This window comes from Carassius gibelio, chromosome B2, assembly GCF_023724105.1.
Source record: "Carassius gibelio isolate Cgi1373 ecotype wild population from Czech Republic chromosome B2, carGib1.2-hapl.c, whole genome shotgun sequence".
Taxonomy (NCBI): Eukaryota; Metazoa; Chordata; class Actinopteri; order Cypriniformes; family Cyprinidae; genus Carassius; species Carassius gibelio.
The window spans coordinates 31,669,598-31,694,597 of NC_068397.1; the positions used below are offsets into that span (position 1 = coordinate 31,669,598).

Genomic DNA, 25,000 nt, shown 5'->3' on the forward strand with positions numbered 1-25,000 from the left:
TTTAATATTAATAGAACAAAACCAAAGTAGAACTTGATTCTCGACAGGTTGTTGTTCTGACTGCTATTCTTGACCTCTTAACCTCCATGTGTGTGTGTGTGTGTGTGTCTGACCTTCGACCTGTCTCCTGGTCGTTGGCGTTCTGCTCGTAGATGGCGGCCTCATTAAAAGACACCCGTCTTCCGGTGAGCGCCGCAGACAGGAAGTGATGCGCGTCTGTGTCTCCATGACCGCTGGAGGACAGTGATTCTCCGCTCTCCGGTCTGATGCTGGCGTCTGAAGAAGAGACAGAAACGACTGAAATGCACCTTTGTTTCTAATCAGAAGTGCTTCTATATCATATACATATATATACATACACAGACATGCTCTATATTTCTCAGCATCATCACTTTTTGAGAATCATTAACTCCCGCTTGGAACAAGACTGGCCAAAATGTAAATCTCAGAAAGAACCAAACATTTAAATCTCTTAATCGAACAGAACCCAGCGATGTTTATAAATCTCTGTATTTGAACAGAACGGGCGAGTGTTGAGAGTCTCTGGTCCTGACTGTGCGTCAGTGTTTGTGGTGTTCAGGTGTACCTTGCGTCGGCTGACTCTCCTCTATGTATGTGGTGTTGGTTTTCTCCAGGTCATCACTGGCTCTGAACACCAAACACACACACACACACACACACAACATCAGCACGATGAGATACAGTGATGGGTGTAGTTTATAAACACACACACACACACACACACACTATGTGTGTCCCTGGAGCACGAAATCAGTCATAAGTAGCACAAGTTTTTTTTTTTTTTTTACTTTAAACACAAATCCAAGAATTGCACACAAAATGCAAAATCTCCATCAAAATGAAACACATCACAAAAGCAAGTATTTGCAAACATCTTTGCTATAATATTAATTCCTGTAAGATTTGTGTGTTACACAGAGAATCTTGTGTTGTGTTTTGCCAAAAGGGTTTTATGAAAAGTGTCTGGTTTTGCAGATTTAGCTGTTTGAGTGTCAGCAGATGAACATATGTAAAGATCATGTTCAGAAGATATTTAGTAAATCTCCTACTGTACATATATCAAAACTTCATTAATGCATTTCCAAGAACTTCATCTGAACAACTTTAAAGATGATTTTCTCAATATTTAGATTTTGCTCCCTCAGATTCCAGATTTTCTAATAGTTGTATCTCAGACAAATATTGATCTATCCGAACAAACCACACATCAGTGGAGAGATGATTTATTCAGCTTCAGATGATGTGTTCATCTCAAATTAAAAACATTGACTCTTATGTTTGGTTTTGTGGTCCATGTGTGGAGATGGAGAGGTTTGTCTCCTCCAGGGTTTCCAGTGAACACAAGTCTGAATGACTCTGTTCCAGCAGGTCGTGAGCGAGTGGATGTTCCTCACCTGGAGAAGCGTCGCTCTCCTCGACAGCAGCGGTGGCAGAAGATCAGCAGGACGGACAGAAGAACCAGCGTCCCGCCGGCGAACACACACAGGAGCACCAGCAGAAGAACGTAGTTCTCCTGAGAGCCAGACGCCAGCGGCACGTCCTGCACACACACACACACACACACACACACAGACACACAGACACACAGACACACACGCACACTCTGAGATCTCTGTGCTTCTGCTCATCTGAGTCAAAATCATGTGCATTTCCTCCAACAGAGACATGAGGAACACAACTAACAGACCATCAGGCCATGAACTCCACTTACAGTCTTTCTGTAGCTCAAATCATGACGCTCTCAACACAAAGGTCACGGGTTCGATCCCCAGAGAAAGTAAGGATTGACCAAAAAGCTATACTTGAATGCAATGCAAAACACTTTGAATAAAAGCATCAGCCAAATGCATGACTGTAACTCTAAACCATAATGTGTCCATAATCACAGATAAAGTACTTGTTTTTAGATTTACATGAAAAACATTAAATTCAGAACCGCAGAAGCAAAAGACAATATTTCAAAAAATTCTAAATTATTTTCAGATTTTTTGTTTCGTAATGACATTGATCTGAATGGATGTCTTCTGTAGAGCTGCTTTATAGAAGAAATAGAATTCACTTCATGATTGATTCATTTATTTTCCTATTTGTAATCAACCATAGTGCTGCCACTAATGCTGTAAATAGATTAAAGGAATAAACCTGTTTACTGGAACACAAACAAAGGTATTTTGAAGTATCTCAGCATTTTTTCATCTAATGAAATTCAGTGGGGTCCGATGTTGTTTGGTTCCTTCCGAATATATCTTTTGTGTGCTTCTATAATAATGCTTAACAGAAATTTTCTTTTTTTTTACAAAGTTACATAGGAAGTAAATTTTAAAAAGAGACATTTAAACTAAGAGACAATGATTGTGTGTCACTCGAGAGTCTCTCAGCAGCGCTGCATAATACAACTAGATAAAAAAGTTCGTCAAGACAAACTTTAAGTTGGCTTGAGAAAGCCTGACCAGAAAGTCTGAAAAAGTTTGAAAAGTTTGAAAAGTTTGAAAAGATTGAAAAGTTTAAGTTTAAAAAGTTTTAAGTTTGATGGTTTTCAGTCTGAGATATATAGATAGATAGACAGATAGATAGATAGATAGATAGACACAGTCAGAAGATAGATAGATAGCTAGATAGATATATGTGGCGAGTGGGGCGGGACTCGATACTAGCGGTGGGGCTCAGGTGTAGCTCATCTCCAATCACTACACCTGGCCTCACTCCTCGTTCCCACGCCTCTCGGCCCCGCCCCACTCGCCACAATATATAGATAGATAGAGAGATAGATAGATAGATAGATAGATAGATAGATAGATAGATAGATAGATAGATAGATAGACAGTCAGAAGATAGATAGATAGTTAGATAGATATATAGGTAGATAGATAGTTTGAAAATGTGAAAAGTTTAAAAAGTTTAAAAAGATTTAAGTTTAAGAAGTATAAAAATGACAGTGATTAACATATTGTTAGCATTACAAGCAAGTGACTATCATGTGACAAGCATGTACTTAGCATGATTAGCAAGGTATCTAGCATGTCGCTAGCATAATTAGCAAGTGACTAGCCATGTCGTTAGCATGATTAGCAAGTTACTAGCATGTCGCTAGCATGATTAGCAAGTTACTAGCATGTCGCTAGCATGATGTTAACATGATTAGCATGTTTCTAGCATGCGACTAGCATTTTGCTAACATGATTTTAACATGATTAGCATGCGACTAGCATGTTGCTAGCATTATTTTAGCATGATTAGCATGTTGCTAGCATGATTTTAGCATGATTAGCATGCGACTAGCATGTTGCTAGCATGATTTTAGCATGATTAGCATGTTGCTAGCATGATTTTAGCATGATTAGCATGTTGCTAGCATGATTTTAGCATGATTAGCATGCGACTAGCATGTTGCTAGCATGATTTTAGCATGATTAGCATGTTGCTAGCATGATTTTAACATGATTAGCAGGCGACTAGCATTTTGCTAGCATGATTTTAGCATGATTAGCATGTTGCTAGCATGATTTTAGCATGATTAGCATGCGACTAACATGTTGCTAGCATGATTTTAGCATGATTAGCATGTTGCTAGCATGATTTTAGCATGATTAGCATGTTGCTAGCATGATTTTAGCATGATTAGCATGCGACTAGCATGTTGCTAGCATGATTTTTAGCATGACTAGCACGTTGCTAGCATGATTTTAGCATGATTAGCATGCGACTAGCATATTGCTAGCATGATTTTAGCATGATTAGCATGTTGCTAGCATGATTTTAGCATGATTAGCATGTTGCTAGCATGATTTTAGCATGATTAGCATGTTGCTAGCATGATTTTAGCATGATTAGCATGCGACTAGCATGTTGCTAGCATTATTTTAGCATGATTAGCATGTTGCTAGCATGATTTTAGCATGATTAGCATGCGACTAGCATGTTGCTAGCATGATTAGCATGTTGCTAGCATGATTTTAGCATGATTAGCATGTTGCTAGCATGATTTTAGCATGATTAGCATGCGACTAGCATGTTGCTAGCATGATTTTAGCATGATTAGCATGTTGCTAGCATGATTTTAACATGATTAGCAGGCGACTAGCATTTTGCTAGCATGATTTTAGCATGATTAGCATGTTGCTAGCATGATTTTAGCATGATTAGCATGCGACTAACATGTTGCTAGCATGATTTTAGCATGATTAGCATGTTGCTAGCATGATTTTAGCATGATTAGCATGTTGCTAGCATGATTTTAGCATGATTAGCATGCGACTAGCATGTTGCTAGCATGATTTTTAGCATGACTAGCACGTTGCTAGCATGATTTTAGCATGATTAGCATGCGACTAGCATATTGCTAGCATGATTTTAGCATGATTAGCATGTTGCTAGCATGATTTTAGCATGATTAGCATGTTGCTAGCATGATTTTAGCATGATTAGCATGTTGCTAGCATGATTTTAGCATGATTAGCATGCGACTAGCATGTTGCTAGCATGATTTTAGCATGATTAGCATGTTGCTAGCATGATTTTAGCATGATTAGCATGCGACTAGCATGTTGCTAGCATGATTTTAGCATGATTAGCATGTTGCTAGCATGATTTTAGCATGATTAGCATGTTGCTAGCATGATTTTAGCATGATTAGCATGCGACTAGCATGTTGCTAGCATGATTTTTAGCATGACTAGCACGTTGCTAGCATGATTTTAGCATGATTAGCATGTGACTAGCATGTTGCTAGCATGATTTCAGCATGATTAGCATGTTGCTAGCATGTCTCTAGCATGACTAGCATGCGACTAGCATGTTGCTAGCATGATTTTAGCATGATTAGCATGTTGCTATTATGATTTTAGCATGATTAGCATGCAACTAGCATGTTGCTAGCATGATTTTAGCATGATTTTAGCATGATTAGCATGCAACTAGCATGTTGCTAGCATGATTTTAGCATGATTTTAGCATGATTAGCATGTTGCTAGCATGATTTTAGCATGATTAGCATTCGACTAGCATGTTGCTAGCATGATTTTAGCATGATTAGCATGTTGCTAGCATGATTTTAGCATGATTAGCATGCGACTAGCATGTTGCTAGCATGATTTTAGCATGATTAGCATGTTGCTAGCATGATTTTAGCATGATTAGCATGCGACTAGCATGTTGCTAGCATGATTTTAGCATGATTAGCATGCGACTAGCATGTTGCTAGCATGATTTTAGCATGATTAGCATGTTGCTAGCATGATTTTAGCATGATTAGCATGCGACTAGCATGTTGCTAGCATGATTTTAGCATGATTAGCATGCGACTAGCATGTTGCTAGCATGATTTTAGCATGATTAGCGTGTTGATAGCATGTCTCTAGCATGACTAGCATGCGACTAGCATGTTGCTAGCATTATTTTAGCATGATTAGCATGTTGCTAGCATGATTTTAGTATGATTAGCATGCGACTAGCATGTTGCTAGCATGATTTTAGCATGATTAGCATGTTGCTAGCATGATTTTAGCATGATTAGCATGCGACTAGCATGTTGCTAGCATGATTTTAGCATGATTTGCATGTTGCTAGCATTTCTCTAGCATGACTAGCATGCGACTAGCATGTTGCTAGCATTATTTTAGCATGATTAGCATGTTGCTAGCATTATTTTAGCATGATTAGCATGCGACTAGCATGTTGCTAGCATGATTTTAGCATGATTAGCATGTTGCTAGCATGATTTTAGCATGATTAGCATGTTTTTAGGATAGATAGATAGATAGATAGATAGATAGATAGATAGATAGATAGAAACAGTCAGTAGATAGATAGCTAGATAGAAACAGTCAGAAGATAGATAGATAGATAGATAGATAGATAGATAGATAGATAGATAGATAGATAGATAGATAGAGTTTGAATATAGATAGATTGATAGATAGTTTGAATATAGATAGATAGATAGATAGATAGATAGATAGATAGATAGATAGATAGATAGATAGATAGATAGATATAGTTTGAAGATAGATAGATTGATAGATTGATAGATAGATAGATAGATAGATATAGTTTGAAGATAGATAGATAGATAGATAGAAACAGTTAGATAGATAGATAGATAGATAGAAAGATAGATAGATAGATGAGTTTGATTAGATAGATAGATAGATAGATAGATAGATAGATAGATAGATAGATAGATAGATGAGTTTGATTATAGATAGATAGATGAGTTTGATTATAGATAGATAGAAACAGTTAGATAGATAGATAGATAGATAGATAGAGTTTGATTATAGATAGATAGATAGATAGATAGATAGATAGATAGATAGATAGATAGATAGATAGATAGATGAATATATATGATATGATAGATGAGTTTGAATGGGTTAGTAATAGTACATACAATATGTACATAGTACATAGACTATGAGTTTAATGGGCTTCAGTGTGTTTAGATTTGAATTTTTGACAGTTGGAGTTTGACGGAATGTTCAGTTGAGCAGAGGCTTTTCAATGTAAGTCTATGGGAGTTTTTATGATTTTTAATCTTCAGTTTTATGAAAAGTCTAAGTCCGATCAGTCTAAAAAGATATAGCAACTAACTTCAGATCAGTCTGAAGAGCTGGGCTGAGTTTGGAGTTTGTAGAGTTAAAGCTCTAGGAGGAGTAGCAGTCAAAAGTTTTAGTCTCAGAAGAATAATAATAAGAAGTTTAAATACAATATCAGTAAGTTGGCTCTCTCAAGCCAACTTAATTAACTCTGAGAGAGAGAGAGGGGTGATTAATTAGTGCTGACTGAAAAAATCTAAACTCGGAGGAGTCTTCACTTCAGTCGTGTCTCTGAATGAGAAACGAGGACATGAGCGCTAAAATTAGAGACGGAACAAAGCCATGACACCTTTAGTGCAGCTCCTTGTGTGTGTGTGTGTGTGTGAGTGTGTGTGAGAGAGTGTGTGTGTGTGTGTGTGTGTGTGTGTGTGTGTGTGTGTGTGTGTGTGTGTGTGTGTGTGTGTGTGTGTGAGAGTGTGTGTGTGTGTGTGTGTTGTACTCACAGTGGTGAGGCGCGTCTGTAACGGAGACTCATCACTCATGGTCTGAAAGCGTGTGTGAGACGCCTGTGAGAAACACAAGAGAAAATGACAGTGAGGTCAGACGGACAGATGCTCGTCCATCATCAGGACCCCGGAGCACTGAGTCAGCAACATCAGCGTCTGGATCAGAACACACACACACACACACACACAACTCTCTCACTCAATCACACACAAGTCTCACTCAGACACAGACACGCACAGATCAATTCATACTGTGTGACACGAAAACGTTCTAGTCTTTCCACACAGTGTCACTGATATATATAGTAACCGTACGTGTCCACAGAGAGAGGGTACCACACAGAATTTCCAAAAGAAGGTCAATTTTAATTATAACAATGAAGAACAAACACATGGATAACTAAGTTCCGACAAAGAAAGGCAAAACAGACAGGGCTTATAAACTGATGGAACGTAATCAGGAAGAATAGAAACGGGTGAGGGATAATCGATTAACTAAACAAGAAAAGGAACATGACCAAATAAGGAAACTCAGAAGGAACAGGAAAACAGAAGTCCATAACTGTGACACAACTCCCTCTTGAGATTGGTGCAGGGCAGGAACAGGGTGGAGTCAAGCAGGATCTCCAGGCGAAGCAGGATCATGGCGGATCTGGAGACTCGGGCGGATTGGGTGGCCTCCGATGCCATGCGCTAGCCCCAGCCTCTGCCTCTACAGCTGGATCCCTACTGAGCCCCCACACCCCCCACCCCCAAACAAAAATACTTGGGCGAACTTATATGGAAGCATATGGGTAGCATTATTCAATTTGGGATGTAATATGCAAAATGACAATGCAATATGTAAAATGGCAATGCATTTCTGTATTTACATTTACATTTTCCAATACATCTGTGCAACGTTTGGTGCAAAATGAAAATGAAAATTAAATTACATAATTTTCATTTGCCATTTACTACACCAGTTTTAATATGTAAAATGAATATTAATTTTTAACGCTTTATAAGTTGCAAAATTAAAATGAAAATTTATTACAGAAATGATTAGATATGTCTAACATGTTAAAGCAAAAACTGTGGCAAAATGATCATTTAAATGCTATTTTTCTTAATTGCATTAACACTCACAGTCAAGACACTTACGATTGCATTTTCATTCGGTGTCCCGCAATGAATGTAGCAAAACTCAATGTGCACATTGAAAATGCATTCCGAGCCGATCACGTGTCCCCGCCCTCGCGCCACGTCAATCATTGTGTGAACAAGGCGGGGCTTACAGAAGGTCAGAGACTCAAATCTCAAGAAGGATTCAATCAAGTGAGACAACATGGACAAGACAGTTGGTCCGTGTATGTTTTGATCATTTCGGTTTATGGCTTCAATATTTCATTCGGACTTGTGGGCGGAGCTGAAACGCTGCTTTCATCTGATTGGTCGAATCGGATCTGTTTTCATCTGTCAGCCTTCAGCTGAAATGTCTGAAACTACACTCACTGTTAATTAGCATAATATATATCGTGCTGCTGAGACCTGCAAATTATTTCTATGTTGTAGTATTGTATGAATATTGTCCCACTGATAAAAAACAGTGCAAATAGTTCTGTCTCTTTAGATAACAGTAAAGTGGAAATAAATATAGTTAAATTTATTAAATACAATTAAATAGGATTTTTTGGGAAGGAAAGTCTGGCCAGTTATACAAGCAACACGAGTCGGACGAGTCTAAAGATATGAGCTGAATTGGGTGAAACATTAAAGTTCTAGTCTGTGTCAATTACTCTCATTATAAATAATAATAATAATGTTAACTGTATTTTTCGGTATAAGTTGCATCAGTCCAAAAATACGTCATGAGGAAAAAAACATATATAAGTCGCACTGGACTACATGTCACATTTATTCAAGACCAAGAGAAAACATTACCGTCTACAGCCGCGAGAGGGCGCTCTGGGGTAGGCTACAGGAGCACTGAGCAGCATGGAGCTAATTTTACTATTTTTATTTAGAAATGTAACTATATTCATTTTTACAATTATTTATTAACGTCACACACACACACACACACACACACACACACACACACATACCTAGTGCCTTATGACTTAAAAGATGAGAGTGGTAAATGTTACAGACATGGAACTGTTCAGTCTATTATTGATTTTAATTTCCACTTCACTGTTATCCAAAGGGACAGAACTATTTGCACTGTTTTTATCAGTGGGACAATATTCATACAATACTACAACCTATAAATAATTTGCAGGTCTCAGCAGCACGAATTTCCCCAGCTACATCTGATTCAAATATTATGCTAATTAACAGTGAGCGTAGTTTCAGACATTTCAGTGCTTCACTCGCACTGACTCTTATTCTGTCTGAAAGAATGACAAGACCGAGCTGAAGGCTGTCAGATGAAAACCGATCCGATTCGACCAATCAGATGAAAGCAGCGTTTCAGCTCCGTCCACAAATCCGAATGAAATATTGAAGCCATAAACCGAAATGATCAAAACATACACGGACCAACTGTCTTGTCCATGTTGTCTCACTTGAATCCTCTTCTTGAGACTTGAGTCTCTGACCTTCTGTAAGCCCCGCCTTGTTCACACAATGATTGACGTGGCGCGAGGGCGGGGACACGTGATCGGCTCGGAATGCATTTTCAATGTGCACATTGAGTTTTGCTACATCCATTGCGGGACACCGAATGAAAATGCAATCGTAAGTGTCTTGACTGTGAGTGTTAATGCAATTAAGAAAAATAGCATTTAAATGATCATTTTGCCACAGTTTTTGCTTTAACATGTTAGACATATCTAATCATTTCTGTAATACATTTTCATTTTAATTTTGCAACTTATAAAGCGTTAAAATTAATATTCATTTTACATTTTAAAACTGGTGTAGTAAATGGCAAATGAAAATTATGTAATTTAATTTTCATTTTCATTTTGCACCAAACGTTGCACAAATGTATTGGAAAATGTAAATGTAAATACAGAAATGCATTGCCATTTTACATATTGCATTGTCATTTTGCATATTACATCCCAAATTGAATAATGCTACCCATATGCTTCCATAAACTTACAGGACTAAACTCTACGGGCTGGAGTCGACACTGCCGACACTGGAGCGTGGGCTTAACTCAGGTACGGGAGAGCTGAAGAAGGGCTTGATGAAAATGTTCTTTTATGACTTTAGTTTTATTTATCCCTGTTTAAGTGAATTCATTTAATATCCCTGTTTTCATGTTTTTGGTCATTTGACTAACTGTGTTTTTGATTGTTGTGTTTATGCATTTACACAATTACACATTTTAAACTTCAGTCGGTAGCATCTATATGAAGTTACATGAACCTAACCATGTGCACCTTCCATTATCCAGGACTTCCTCGGGTCAGCACACAGACTGTAGAATAATACACATCCCTTCAGTCTATATGAGATGTTATTACTGTTAGGGTCGAGTTGATGCAGGTCATGAAAATGTTAATGAATGTTATGTGTGATTACTCTTGTATGACACAGGAGGTCATGTGATGCGTGTCCTGCAGTGAAACCGGCCGAGACGCACTGGACTGAGACACACACACACACACACACACACATGTCCAGTGAACTAGAAGCCATAAAAAGTCCGGCTGTGCTTGATTCAGCATTCATTACAGCTGTTTAACTCTCTGACCACACACACACTGACCATTAACCAGCGACTCTGCACTGTAAAAGGGTTGCTGTAAATTTTACAGTAACTTACTGGCAGCTGGATGCCAGTAACTTACTGTAAAATAGTTTACAGTATCATTACTGTAATTCCATGTACAGTAATAATAATGCATACTGTATTACTATTTACAGTATGAGTACTGTATTTTTCAATTACAGTACAAGTACTGTATTTTAATATGCAGTAATAATACTGTATATTGTATTATTATTTACAGTACAAGTACTGTATTTTTATTTACAGTACTAGAATTGATTTCATATTACTCAGACTTTTTTTGTAGATTTGGGTCTAGCTTCATTTGCTTTATTGTTACAAAATTAATAAAATTTTAATCTACATGTCACTGGTAAGGTTGCAATAAAGTTGGATGAAACTGATCTAATCGCAGCAGTCAAAGTTTTATTTAATATAGAACTCAAAATACTCAGAAAACAAAGCAACAAAACCAAACACAGAGTATAAAAAGACGAACCAATTAATGAAATTAACAACAGGTGTAACTGATGTTTAACGAATGAAAAACCACTAGCTGTAAACTATACGTTTTTTAATCCCCCAAAAATGCATAAGTTCTTATCAACATTTCATTGTTTCATTGTTTAACTATTTCATTATTTAACATTTACTTTAAAAAGTACATTCTACAAATGTGTTTGAATTCATCCTGTGTATTTGTAACATGGCTAAAAATTTCTGAAAAACATTCTGAAAAGCAGAACAAATCAAACAGTAAAAACATGTTTTAGTCGTGTTTTCTTTCAATAATTTGGCCAATCGAATTCAACAAGCTCTCTGATGAAAGATGTCACAAGAGGATTCAGGCTGGCGATTTTTCTCTGCACCCTTTTTCCAGATGCCCGGCTGATCTGTGATTTTGATTTTGTGATTTAGGCATTTGGTGTCATCAGGGTTTATTCTCAGAATGAACCTGCAAGCACAAGAAAAGACACATTTATCAAACCACTGATTTCCCAACAGTCATAACATGGTGCTGTATGCAGTTTTATGTTAATAAAAGCAATATGTACTATATAAATAAATAAATAATTATACATTGTAGACAGATTATGAACAGATTAGACAGATTATCATGAACCTTTGTGAGGTTGCAATTAAAATGAGGGACACTTTTTAGTGATTATAAAGAGACAGCTCTTTGCGTGCTTTCTGCCATGCCAAATCAAACATAGTAGTCTATTTTTGCTTTTCTGTTTAAATTAACAGTGGTTTGGGAATTTAGATAATTTATTGGGAATGTTGATGCTGGGATGTGATGTCTCTAGGCTCTGGTTCTCAAAATTTTTAGAGTAGTACCCACTGAGGCTTTTAACATCCATCTGCGTAACCCCTCTCTGCAGTTACACCTTTTTCACTAAGGGTCAATATTTGCTCCTAATATTTGCTTTTTTTACATTTACAAATACTTTTATAAAATAAACAATGCTTTAAATAAAAAATATAAAAAATTCAATAGAGAAATATGCAATGATGGTAAAAACAAAGTGATGCTTTAAATATTAAATTAAAACCCCCAGTACGTCGCAACAAGTCACTATCTTTATTTGAGAGGCATTCATTCATTCAGTAAGGAAGCAAATGGCTGTAATTATCAATGAATCATTGAATTATTGGCTCTCTTAATTTATTCAAAGCCGCAGATTCATTCACAAACACTACTGTGTGGTGCTGTTCTGCAGTAGCTTTCGTTGGAGCTATTTTTTGTATCGAAAAATACTGACTATTACTGTGTTTAAAATGAACATCACTTAATATTAATACCTTTTGTTTGTTGAACTGTTGTATAAATCAATGTCACATTAGCAATCAAGTGGATATTCATGTTAAACACAGGAACTCACACAGGGAATGTTTTTGTATTGAAGAGATTTTGAATCTTAAATCGTCAGTAGGGTTGCCACCTTCAATACAGAAAAATAAGGGTAAATCACAACTTAAAACATGTTTTCATAAAAATATTAATTGCTAATGAACTTTAGTTATTGTATAAGGTGGCGTGAACACAGATTTTGGATAAAATATTTGTCACTGTTTGCAGACAGTAACACCATCCAAACAGTGAAACCACATAATAAATAACTGATCTACAAACATTTCTAAATTCATGTAAAACACACAATTATTGTTATTTTCTTTTTATTTTTGGTAAGTTAATCTATTTTATATAGTCTATTCTTAATTGTACTGTAGCCTATTGAAGAATGCAATTGTTTAAATTAGTTAAGTTGTTTATTTGCTTCACATAGGCACTGTATTTTAATTATTAAATATATCTCTCTTATCTCTTATTAAAATAATGCTTATGTGTCTGACTGTACACCTTAACCATAATAAACAAATCGGTAAAACTTTAAAATGTGTTTAAAAAATAATCTGGAGCAGCTTCCACCATTCTTTCAAATCGACTCTCTGCCAAGAGACCCGCCCTCCACTGACTCTGATTGGCTGTGAACCTGAAACAAACCAATCAATCCAATGATGGCAGTGAGTATTACCCAATCAGGGGCAGAATCGGACGAGTCTTCACAGAATGCCGGTGGGATGATCTGCATGAGATGCTGCATTGAAGACAACTCGGAAAATACGGGACAAACCACGTCCAGTATTGATTCAAAATGGGACGCGCTATTTTATTCTCAAATGCAGGGACGATTCCGTATTTCAAGGGACGGATGGCAACCCTATAAGTCAGTCAAGTCAAAATTTATATATGAAAAGCTCTTTTCCAAAACATGATGAATGCCATAAAAAAAAATAATAATAATTTTGCAATGTTTTGTAATTTTGCTGTGTACTGACCCTATTTGCTGCTCCATCAACGTTTCTTGCCAAATCGCTATATTTCCATGTTTAAAATGTACTGCAAGATGCAGGTTCTTTCCAAACCGCGATAAGCGCTGAACCTATTTTTAGCCTAAATGCGATATATCCTCAGGACTAATCAGAATTATCTTTCTCTCTCTCTTCACGCTCTCACCCTTGAATCACTCGCACATATCGCGCCAGACGCTCAGTTCGCCTCATTCGCGCGTCCGTACCGTGCTAAACGCCTCGCGCCGCAGGACCTCCAGATGCACGTAAACGGCGTCTTTGCATTGACTTAAAGGGATAGTTCACCCAAAAATGTAAATTATGTAATTAATAACTCACCCTCATTTTGTTCCAAACCCTTGAGACCTCAGTTTATCTTTGGAACATAGTTTAAGATATTTTAGATTAAGGCAGAGAGCTCTCAGTCTATCCATTGAAGCAGAAAGGTTAGAAAAACATCATCAAAGTAGTCCGTGTGACATCAGAGGGTCAGTTAGAATTTTTTTAAGCATCAAAAATACTTTTTGGTCCAAAAATAGCAAAAACTACGACTTTATTCAGCATTGTCTTCTCTTCGGTGTCTGTTGTGAGAGAGTTCAAAACAAAGCAGTTTAGTGGAAAAAAAAAAGACCATTAGACAGCTGCAGCTCATTCAAAACCTGCAAGGATTCTGAGTAGAACCAGAAAATCTGAGCATATCACACCAGTCCTCAGGTCCTTAAACTGGCTTCCAGTTACATTTAGGATTGATTTTTGAGTACTTTTACTCGTATATAAGTAACTAAATAACCTAGGACCAAAATATATTGCACATATGTTCACTGAATATAAGCCTAACAGACCACTCAGATCATTAGGATCGAGTCAGTTAGAAATACCAAGGGTTCACACAAAACAACTGCCGTCTGCCTTTAGTTACTATGCCGCCCGCAGTTGGAATCAGCTTCCAGAAGAGATCAGATGTGCTAAAACACTAGTCACATTTAAATATAGACTCAAAACTCATCTGTTTAGCTGTGCATTTATTGATTGAGCACTGTGCAATGTCCGAACTGATTGCACTATATTTTCACAGTTTTTTTATTCTATTTTATGTAAAATCAATAAATTAATTTTAAAACATCTTCAGTTCTCTCTTCACAGCAGTTCAGTCAGTGTACTGTTTGAGTGCATGCATTTCTCCGGGATTTTGGTTTGTTTGAACTCAGAGGGAGTGTCAGCCACATTAAAAAAGTGAACAGCTTTAGTCATTTGTGGATTATGCATACTGGAACCATTTAAAAGATTCAGTTCGATCTGGTGAACTGGTTCAGAAAGATCTGGTTACATCGAATGATTCATTTGCGAACCGGATATCACAAACTGCTTTGTTTAAATTTCTCTCTCACAACAGACACGGAAGAGAAGACAATGCTGAATAAAGTCATAGTTTTTGCTATTTTTGGACCAAAATGCATATTCGATGCTTCAGAATATTCTAACTGACCCTCTGATGTCACATGGACTACTATGATGATGTTTTTCTTACCTTTCTGGACATGGACAGTAGACCGTACACACAGCTTCAATGGAGGGACAGAGCTCTCGGACTAAATCTAAGATATCTCTGTGTTCTGAAGATAAAAGGAGGTCTCACGGGTTTGGAACGACATGAGGGTAAGTTATTAATTACATAATTTAGATTTTTGGGTGAACTATCCCTTTAACACGAAAATCACTTGCGCCAGACGCTCTTTTCTCATTTGGTGTGAACGCCACTCACTCACATACACAATGTTATGTCATGATGTGTATTTAAAGTTGAAAATGGATATTTTACTTGTTTAAAATGTGCTAGAGAAAGACATATGACTACTACACTCAAGTCTTTTGCAGTGTCTCACAGGCGTCAAATTAAAATTATTGTTTTAAATTTTAATTTTAATGTTTTTTGAGCAGAAAGTCAACATATCGTCCCCTTGGAATTATAAGGTTCTATCTGCGTTCTGAGCAGTTCTGAGATATTGAGCTTTAAATTTTTGGAATCCATGTAGAAAGCACCTTTTATTTTCTAAATAAAAAGTTCCAAAATGTACATAACTTACAAAAAAAAACTACATCATATAATGTAAAGAAGTGGCCACAGAATAAAAATATGTAAATAACTAAATTTTGACAAAAATGTCAGATAGAACCTTATAATTCCAAGGGTACGATATTACAAAGATTTCTGAAGAATCAAGTGACACTGAAGAATGGAGTAATGAAAAAAGGAATACATAACATTTTAAAATATATTTCAATACAAAACAGTTATTTTAAATTGCAATCATATTTAAAAATATGACTGTGTTTCTGATCAAATAAATGCAGCCTAAAAGCTTTAGGATAAGAGCTTGTGATGTACAGCCTGGTTGGATTGGCTGCTGCCTAAAATAATTAAACATAATTTACCACTTTATTTACAAAATATTAATCTTCAACACATGTTCACAAGAGCACCGCGATGCATGCATGTTATGTTGACACAAGAGCAGACGTTCAGTCAGCTCTCGGGTATCTGTCTGCTGGTAGATGTTGACCAACTTTAATCTCATCCATAGTATCAATTAAAAAAGCTTTTTAATAGACTTACCAAGTGCAATCAGTCTTGGGGTACTGGGCAGAGAGAGGCTTCTCTCTGCATCTGCTGGAGTTGCAGTGACCTAAAAGTAGAGCAATTAACATAAGGTTGGGAGAAATTAATTACATATATAGAGAACATACTTGCATCTTGTTTTAAAATACTTCTCAATGTGCTTTATAAGCATATGTCACTCTGTGATATCTTTGTCTGCCTATCTTGCAAAATAGAAGTTTGATCATAAATGATGATGAAAATTAAAGTGTACCTCAAATGCATGACATATGAATACAAAAACAGTAATAGTCTTTTAGAAATGTCTTAAGAAACTATAATCCTGCGATCTCTTACATCCTCCAGTAAATGTGGGTCATCTGATCTGTGTGTCTTTGCATCAATGTACTGTGCTTTGACTGACTCAAGGGCTCAAAAGTGCTTTGAGGGTCTCATTAACTGGAACATCCTGCAAAAAGCAGTCCTTTCCTTTGGAATTTTTACCTGTATACACCTGTTCAGGTGCCACATAATTAAAATTCCTCTTGAAATATGTCTTCTGTCAAAAATGTTTCTTTAAAATGGTAAATGTACTGCATTTATATAGCGCTTTCAACAGACCACATGGCCATCCAAAGTGCTTTACAAGTTGCCTCACACTCACCCATCCACTCACTCATTCATACACCGACGGCGGTGTCTGCCATTCAAGGCGCCATCCAGCTCGTCGGATGCTCGTCTTTATCATTGCAATTATCATCAACCTCAGAATGCACAACAATGTCATCATGGATGTCACTGTCATGTCTACAGTTTGATGCATCAGCATCTATTATTACAGGGTTCTCCAAAGATTCTCTGTGTTTTCTGCTTATGTGAGATGTGAAAGATGATTTTACATGAAAATGTTTTTCACAGTTGGGAAAGGGGCAGGTAACGTTTTCCCCATCTCTTATATGCCAATTTAAATGGTCGCAGAAGCTAGGAAAATTTGGGGATGTACAGTATGCTCGCATCCCACAACCTGACAAATCACAGGATCCGTTTGAGCAGGTCTGCAGTTAACCTTATTTGGTTGTGTGTGCTTACGAAGCATGTGTGACTTTAGTGCAGACAGAATCTGAAAACTACAAGGACAAGTCGGAAAAAACCACCATTGAACCTAAAATTAGACAGGTTCCTTCCTATGCATTATGATATACGGTGGTAAAATCTGTAATGCGTTCGCACAGATAACTTGCAGTGTTCGCACACAAAACTGCGCAACCATCTTGACTGCTGCTTTTTTAAACAGTATGTTAAAGATAGAAATGACAGTTTTCAGATTATGTTAACGTTTTAATATAAGAGTCAACGTTGGTATAATAATCACCAGCTTTTCCTCATTGAATTATTGTTAGCTTACCAGTTTCTTCAGATGACGGTAACCGCCAGAAAAGAACTCCAAGCAACTCCAAACCTCCGACGTTCCGCGGTTCTAACAGCAAAAAACTAAATGAAAACGAAATATTCACTTCAAAATACTGTTATACAACCTCCGTCTTTAGTGTTGCCTCACGTTTTCTTTTTGTACTTCAAGATAGTTTGCTGTTAACGTAAAGTTTCCACAGAGTCCTCCTGCTTAGCTAATTTACATTAAAGAGGCAGAGGAGCATTTAAAAAAAGCTTATTTCGTTTCTGTGTCACTTAATACCAGTCAATGTAAACTTTATTCACCCCGTTTAAGTTGTCATAATGATAACGGCAGTAACAATTGTAACATTACCTCAGGCCTTGACAAACAGGCAGAAAAAAAGTCTTGACTACAGGAATATTGTCCTCACAACTCACTCAATTTGCAACACTGGTTCGTGTTAGGTTGCTGTTAATAAATGACTGCATTTGAAAATATCTCGGTTTTAAATAAAATAATTACAGAAACAATACTAACCTTTTTGTTGAGTGTTTCCTCAGTTGTCCCAACCAACCGAAAAAAAAACCGTTGAAAAGAAGTCTCCGTTGTCATTGGTCAGTTTTTCGCGGGCATTGTCGCTACTGTAAATCGATTTACAGTAGAGAATAATTACAGTACTAAACTTATATTTTCCCATAATCCTTTGCTATTTACAGTATTATACTGTTGGCACATTTAACAGTATTATACTGTACATATTACAGTAAAATACTGTTCAAATTACAAAAATCCGTTACAGTGTGTGCTTCCTGTGCATGAGTGATGCTGGGAAACTGAGCGGCTCACAGCACTGAGTATTCATGAGGAACACACACACACACACACACAGGAGGGCCAGAGATGTCCGCTGATGTCACTGGGGCATTATGGGACTGATGGAGGATGCTGTGGTGCTGATAACTGCAGAAAGTAGGACAGCAGAATCTACTTCAAACACAACAGAAAAACTATTCTTTCTTACATTTTTACATTTACAACTACAGACAAACCTAAACCTATACAGACACCTTCATCATTTCTCACATTACCAGTTTAGCTCAAACAATCACCAAGCAGAGCTTCATTTAGTTCAGTCTGTGTGAAAAAATATCACTTTAGCCATTAATAAAAACACTTCAGCAAAACATGCACAGTATGGTATAATTTAATTAGTCCATTTATCTGCCATCTGAATAATTTTTTGTTTGACATACATACAAATATATCAGCCGGTTAGTTTTGATCAGCCACAGTAATGTGTGTGTGTGTGTGTGTGTGTGTGTGTCGTACACCTGTAATAACCTGAGAAAGTGCTGGTGTCAGTTAACTGGAATAATTCGAGTGTTTCAGGATGAATGATCTGGAGATGAAGTGTACACTAGAGAGTCAGCTTGATTCAGGAGATCTGTGCATGATGTGATGTATCTCGAGCGTTACAGAACTCATCTCATGCAGTGATGCTGAATGAAGCTCACACAGCTCTCTGTTGACGCGACGCGACGCGACGCGCGCTTACAGTTAATCCCGCGCCGCTGCTGCTGACTGACGTCATTATTCATATTTTGATCCAGAGGCTTGACATTATAACGCGACGCGACGCGCCACCACAGTCCGGACGCGACGCGATGATCACGAGTCGCAGGTTTCCATCATCGCTGACGCTGACACGAATACATTAGCGACGCGTCACATCGGAACCCAAAGACGCGTTTGTTTGTTTGTTTATTGATGAACGCCAGACGCATGCAGAACGCGCTTCACATTCACCGCATTTCCAACAAAACGCGTTAAACGCAGAGCGTCGCAAACATCAGGACGCGTCACTCACCTATGTGTGATGCATGCTGTCCGAGCGAGGGACGCGTTAGAAGCGCTCCAGCAGCGCGTCACATCTCATCCGAACGGCAGGAGTTTATGAATGAAGCGGAGCGACGCCACGCCCACTGGCGCGGATGACGCGCGCGCTGGGATTCTCCTCGTGTGCGTCGGATGGGTTCGGCTAACAAAAACATATGCTGATAGATGAATATTTATAACTAGCTGAAATCAAATCAGATTTCATAGTTTTAGTTTCATTTTTAGTTAGCCATAAAAACTCTGCACTCAAGCAGTTTTCTGTGAATATATTCAGTGTTTCTCCTGCAGATCCTGTGATGTGTGCCAGTTCCTCTGACATACTTCAATTTATTCCTGAACTTTAGGATTCCCAAAATTACCTGGGAAAAAAATGGTTTGAAACAATTTTCACTCTTGTTTGAATATGTCATATTTACAAAGAAATGGCAAGCAACACATTGAAATCCAGGTATTGTTGTAGTTCCTGTGACGAACACACGGTGTCACTGTTTCTTCCATTCCAGAGACGACCAGCTCCAAAAACGTAGTCTGGATCAGAATGATCTGCATTGGGAAATCCCATGTTTTCTGATCCAGGATCCCGTAACTGTTTTTTTTTTTTTTTTTTTTTTTTTGAGCAACACAAACTGAGGATTGGATTTTGTGTTCTAATCTGAATTCAGAATCCTTTTTTCTTTTGAACAACCCATGTTCAAGATTTAATCCAATCCGATGGCCAGAATCTGATCAGATTAGGTTTGAAGAACTGGTCTGAGAGCATCGGATGAAGTTTAGATGGTTCACTCTTCATCAGACGGAGAGTGCATGTGTGATTGGTGTGGCTTCATGAGCTCTTATCAGATCAGACTGGCACTGATTACTGGAAGCCCTCATCAGAAGCGTGGGCCGCAGCTTCCTGTGCAGATCTCATCATTCACACTGAGCTCCTCACACATCCGCTGCAGCTCTCCAAGCCTCGCTGTGTCCTGCAGCAGTCTCAGAAAACACCGAGCAAACAGAAAGTGAAAGTTCTCAGAAAGGTCAACAGGTTTTTATTCAAGGATGCATTACATTAATCAAGTGTCAATAAAGACATTGAGATTGTTACAAAGAATTTCTGTTTCAAATAAATGCTGTTCTTATGAACTTTCAATTCATCTGCGGATCCTGAAAAATAAACGTATCAGTTTCCACAAAAATATTGTGCAACGCAACTGTTTAATTACAACATTAAAATAACTGTGAAAACTCATTTACAGGAAGACGGTTTACTGTAAAGAGTTTATCTGTTCGAGTTCCTCAGATAACAGCGAACGGGTTTGAGATGAAGTGATGGTGAGTAAATTACTTTCATTCTCATTTTGATGAAAGGCTTCCAGATAATTGTTCTAGAAAGATTTCTCAAACTTTCTTCCAGTAGAATGTTCATTCGTCTTTAATAATGTTTCAAACAAAATGTTATTTTTGTTAATAGCAAATTTTAATTTTGAAACGTTTTAGTTGGACATCTGTGTAACATTTTTAAATGTTACTTTTTTTAGAACATTCATTCAACATTTGAAAAGTAACACTCCCATAATGTTTGAAAATGTAATCTTAACATTCACATAACAAAGAGAAAAAGTTTTTAAAACCTTTAATAGCAGAACATTCTTAGAATATATTTCTGTTCAAACTTGATGAAGAAGCAGTTTCCTGCTCTTTTTGACCCAAACGGTGATCCGTATTGTGTCGTACTCTAATGTGTTTAACAAACATCCTGACTAACTCGTATTACTGGAACCTTTACATAAGACACCCCGTGTGTGGATATTGTAAAACGATCATAAAGTGACAAGCATCATGGTATTGGAACGTTCTGTTTGAGGAACATTCCTCCGGAGCACACACCTCCTCACAACATCACACACTCAGATATGAAGTGATTGATAACTTCAGAAAACCATCACAGATTCCTGGAAAAAGCAGGACGTGTGTGTTTGAGGTGCAGTCACTCAGATGGGCCCCTGAGGATGATGAGGATGATGATGAGGATGATGATGATGATGGACACAGACACGACAGGCTGACTCTGCTCAGAGATGAACACACTCGCTGACAGACCATCAGGACTGAGTGTGTGTGTGTGTGTGTTTGTCTGTGTGTGTGTGTGTGTGTGTGTGTGTGTGTTTGTGCGTGTATGTATGATTAAATGTGAATTTAATTATAGATAGATAGATAGATAGATAGATAGATAGATAGATAGAGCACATTCTTATATTTTATATATATATATATATATATATATATATATATATATATATATATATATATATATATATAGACAAATTGTTAAATAAATAAAGAAATAAATGTTAGTAAAATGCCACGTGCACAGAAGGCGATGCAATCAATTAAAATAAAATAACAAATGCGTAATAATGTTGTTATGTGGAAATTACAGGAAAGCCAGTTTTACTGAAATGTTTTACTCAGCTTTTATGAATGGGCACAGCGGGAAGGGGCGTGGCCGTTCTCTCCGCGCTTTTCTGATTAGTCACGACATCTTTTATCGCAGAGGACTGGGTGGGCGGAGCCTGCGTGCTTCTGGCTCTTACGAGCGGAAACATGATTGGCTGACACGACGAGGGCAAGCGTATCCTCTAACACCATTGGTTGTTTGTGGCGGTGGGCGGGATCTGTCAGCTGAGCTCCGTAACAAATGTAGACGCAGCAGCTGCGCTGCACAGAAGAGCGAGCAAGCGGTTTATAGATCAGAGCTGCGTTACGAGCTAAATAACGGGCATTTAAATAACATAACATTATTGATAAATATAAATGTACATTTGGATCCTAATGGCCTGCTAATATTGATATTGTGGTGCGGATCGGTGGCAGTTATTGTAGCAGCGCGCGCGAGACGGTGGATTTACCTCAGAAGAACCTAACCGAACACCGCGGATATTTCACCGGAATATTACGTTTCTACGGTGAGCAGGATAACCGTTCGCCACACTCCGTCACCCGCTCGGTTCACAGATCAGATCACGGGGTTCTCGGATGGAGCGGAACACCGAGGCGCGGAGTCACGGATCATGGTCCCGGTGTGAGGAGCTCCTCCGAGGCGACGCATCGATGACCGTCTCGATCAGCTCCACCACCGGGAGCCGCTTCGAGCTGTCCGTTCCTCTGGAGGAGACCGTGGAGGGCCTGCACCGGAGACTGTCCGAGAGACTCCGGGTCCCGAGGGAGCGACTCCTGCTGCTGCACCGAGACACGTGAGTCCTGACTCGGAGTCGGTTCGGAATCGGTTCTTTTCGTTGCTTCATTTGTTTTTTTTAGAAGTGTAAATCAGAAAATCAGGACTGATGACGTCTAGAAGATTTACAGTCCTGCGAACTTCTTAAACTGGTTTTGGAGGTGAATGTTCCAGGTTTCTGAAGGTCTTAAAAAGGATTTAATTAAAATGTTTTAAATCGGATCAGAAAGTCTTACATTCAGAAATGTTGCATGCGCTGCAAAAAGATGTTTTCCAGAGCAAATATCTTATCAAGAAGATATAGGAACTTGAGATGCAAAATAGAGATATGAAAAACACTGAACTGCTTGATCTTAAAGTACAAACTTATTCTGCAAAAGCTGTTATTTCTTCTTCCTCTTCCTCTTCCTTTTTTTTTTTTTTTTTTTGTAAAATTAAAGTAATGCCCATCTTTTGGAAGTTTCTCAAACACTTAAGTGTAGGTATTACAGATCATTGGCCATGAGTGTCCATACTGAAGTATTGTGTTACTAGATCTTAAGAAAGGTTAGAAATACTGATTATCATTTGTCTCTGACCTGATGTGTTCTGATGGATGTGAATCAATATTCCAGTGTGAATTTACCGTAATAGACAAGAACATAACGCTCCAACATGAATCCATTATGAAACCAATTCAGCTCTTCAGGCTCATTATTACTCTCGGCTCTTCTCGTCTGATAGTGCCATGCAATTAAATAAATGGATAATAATATAAATGAATAGTAATTGCTGAAACAATCAAGCCAAAGATGGTGGTTAGATTACTCCAGAAACAGATCACAGCGATGTTTGTCCTGATCTGAAGAAGTGCATGATGGGAAACATCAGTGATTGTGTTGTCCGTCTGCAGGAGGTTAGACTCGGGGAAGCTGCTGGACGTCGGTGTGGTCGACGGAAGCAGACTGACGCTGGTGCCCACGCTCGAAGCCGGACTGATGGTAGAAAACACTCATTTCTCAGAAATCACACCTTTCTGTATTTAAAGACCTGAACTAAATGTTTTTCGTTGATGTAAGCTCCTCACCTTAACTCACTGTTCTGAGATCAGAATAAGTTTCCTGTGAGATCTGCTCTGATTCCTGTGTGAATCTCTGGTGTTTAGGCTCTCGTGCGTGCATCGGAGCGCATCAGTTGAGTGTGTGATGAAGATGAAGATGATGATGATGATGATGTGTGTTTGCAGGCGCAGTCGAGCCGCTCGGAGCAGTCGGTCGTGCAGGCGCTGGAGACGCTCTCAGACGCTCAGGTGAAGATCTCGCTGCGGTCACACACTTCCTCTTACACCAGCACACACTCATTCACAAGAACTCACACAGTCACTGTTCTAATGAGTGTGCGTTTCCCCCCAACCAGTGAAAGACGCCCACACGCGTGTACACACACACACACTCATTCAGAATGTGATGAAGGGTTTGCATGGAAGCAAATTAAACAGTGGCAGAACTGACACTCGCTCTGAAAGTGACGTTTGATGTTTAACAGATCATTAATCTACGTAAACTACATTAGATAAGCAGAAATACGTATATTTTTTAGTTTTAGCCCCTACATCTGTGAAACCACATGTGCATATATTTCTGTGTGTGTGTGTGTGTGTGTGTGCTCCGCCCCATCAGCAGGTCTGTGCGTCATTTTAGCAGCGCTGAGCTGTGTGTGTGTGTGTGTGTGTGTGTGTGTGTGTGTGTGTGTGTGTGTGGTTAGACTGAAGAATAACAGATGATTTCCAAGAACAGACGCATGGCCGGCTCTTATTCTAAGCGGCTCTGAATCTCATGAAACTGTTATCTGCTGTCTGATGTGGTTGGTGATGCTGCAGGTAATTTTAGGCTGGAAATCCTCCTGAGAAGTGTGTTCGAGCAGCCTCGTGTGTGTGTGTGTGTGTGTGTGTGTGTGTGTGTGTGTGGGGTGCTTCAGGAAGGCAGGTCTCTGCTGTGTTCTGAATGAAGCAGGTCTCACATGAAGAGTGTTTGACTGTAAGATCAGCACACACTCATCATTGATGCAGGTCACAGGTCTTCACTGTCACTGAGTCTCATTTTTCACCACTTCTGAAATCCATCACCGTACAGCAGTGAATGAATCTTCATCTTCCGTGCCAACAGTAATATCTGCTTGGTTTGCTCCATCCTCATGTGTTCACCCGGGTCCTGTGTCAGGGTCATTGTGAGGATCCTCCAGTGGTCAGCGTGATGGGAGATCAGATGTTCTCCTGGTCACTTCAGCACTGATCTCTC

The 25,000-nt window shown here is 38.4% G+C and overlaps 2 protein-coding genes across 7 annotated transcripts in view; one reads left to right on the forward strand and one right to left on the reverse strand.

Moving 5' to 3' along the window:
- LOC127951406 (voltage-dependent calcium channel beta subunit-associated regulatory protein) overlaps positions 1 to 19,592 on the reverse strand; it is a 29,520-nt gene extending 9,928 nt beyond the window's left edge. Inside the window, exons 1-5 of one of the 3 annotated variants that reach the window (XM_052549282.1) lie at positions 19,479 to 19,592; positions 7,058 to 7,120; positions 1,416 to 1,561; positions 587 to 648; positions 114 to 276 (exon numbers count right to left, since the gene is read on the reverse strand). In XM_052549282.1, the coding sequence (XP_052405242.1) occupies positions 114 to 276; positions 587 to 648; positions 1,416 to 1,561; positions 7,058 to 7,096 (410 nt within the window). In that variant the 5' untranslated portion in view covers positions 7,097 to 7,120; positions 19,479 to 19,592. Of the gene's footprint in view, positions 1 to 113; positions 277 to 586; positions 649 to 1,415; positions 1,562 to 7,057; positions 7,121 to 7,375; positions 7,555 to 19,478 lie in introns of those variants that run through there. The other 2 variants (XM_052549281.1, XM_052549283.1) reach the window with 2 other exon arrangements.
- Positions 19,593 to 21,958: 2,366 nt separating this feature from the next.
- The window catches only part of LOC127951410 (midnolin), a 12,762-nt gene continuing 9,720 nt past the window's right edge, over positions 21,959 to 25,000 (forward strand). For 3 of the 4 annotated variants that reach the window (XM_052549292.1, XM_052549295.1, XM_052549294.1), the window contains exons 1-3: positions 21,960 to 22,743; positions 23,617 to 23,704; positions 23,950 to 24,012. In XM_052549292.1, the coding sequence (XP_052405252.1) occupies positions 22,526 to 22,743; positions 23,617 to 23,704; positions 23,950 to 24,012 (369 nt within the window). In that variant the 5' untranslated portion in view covers positions 21,960 to 22,525. Of the gene's footprint in view, positions 22,744 to 23,616; positions 23,705 to 23,949; positions 24,013 to 25,000 lie in introns of all 4 variants that reach the window. The other variant, XM_052549293.1, reaches the window with a different exon arrangement.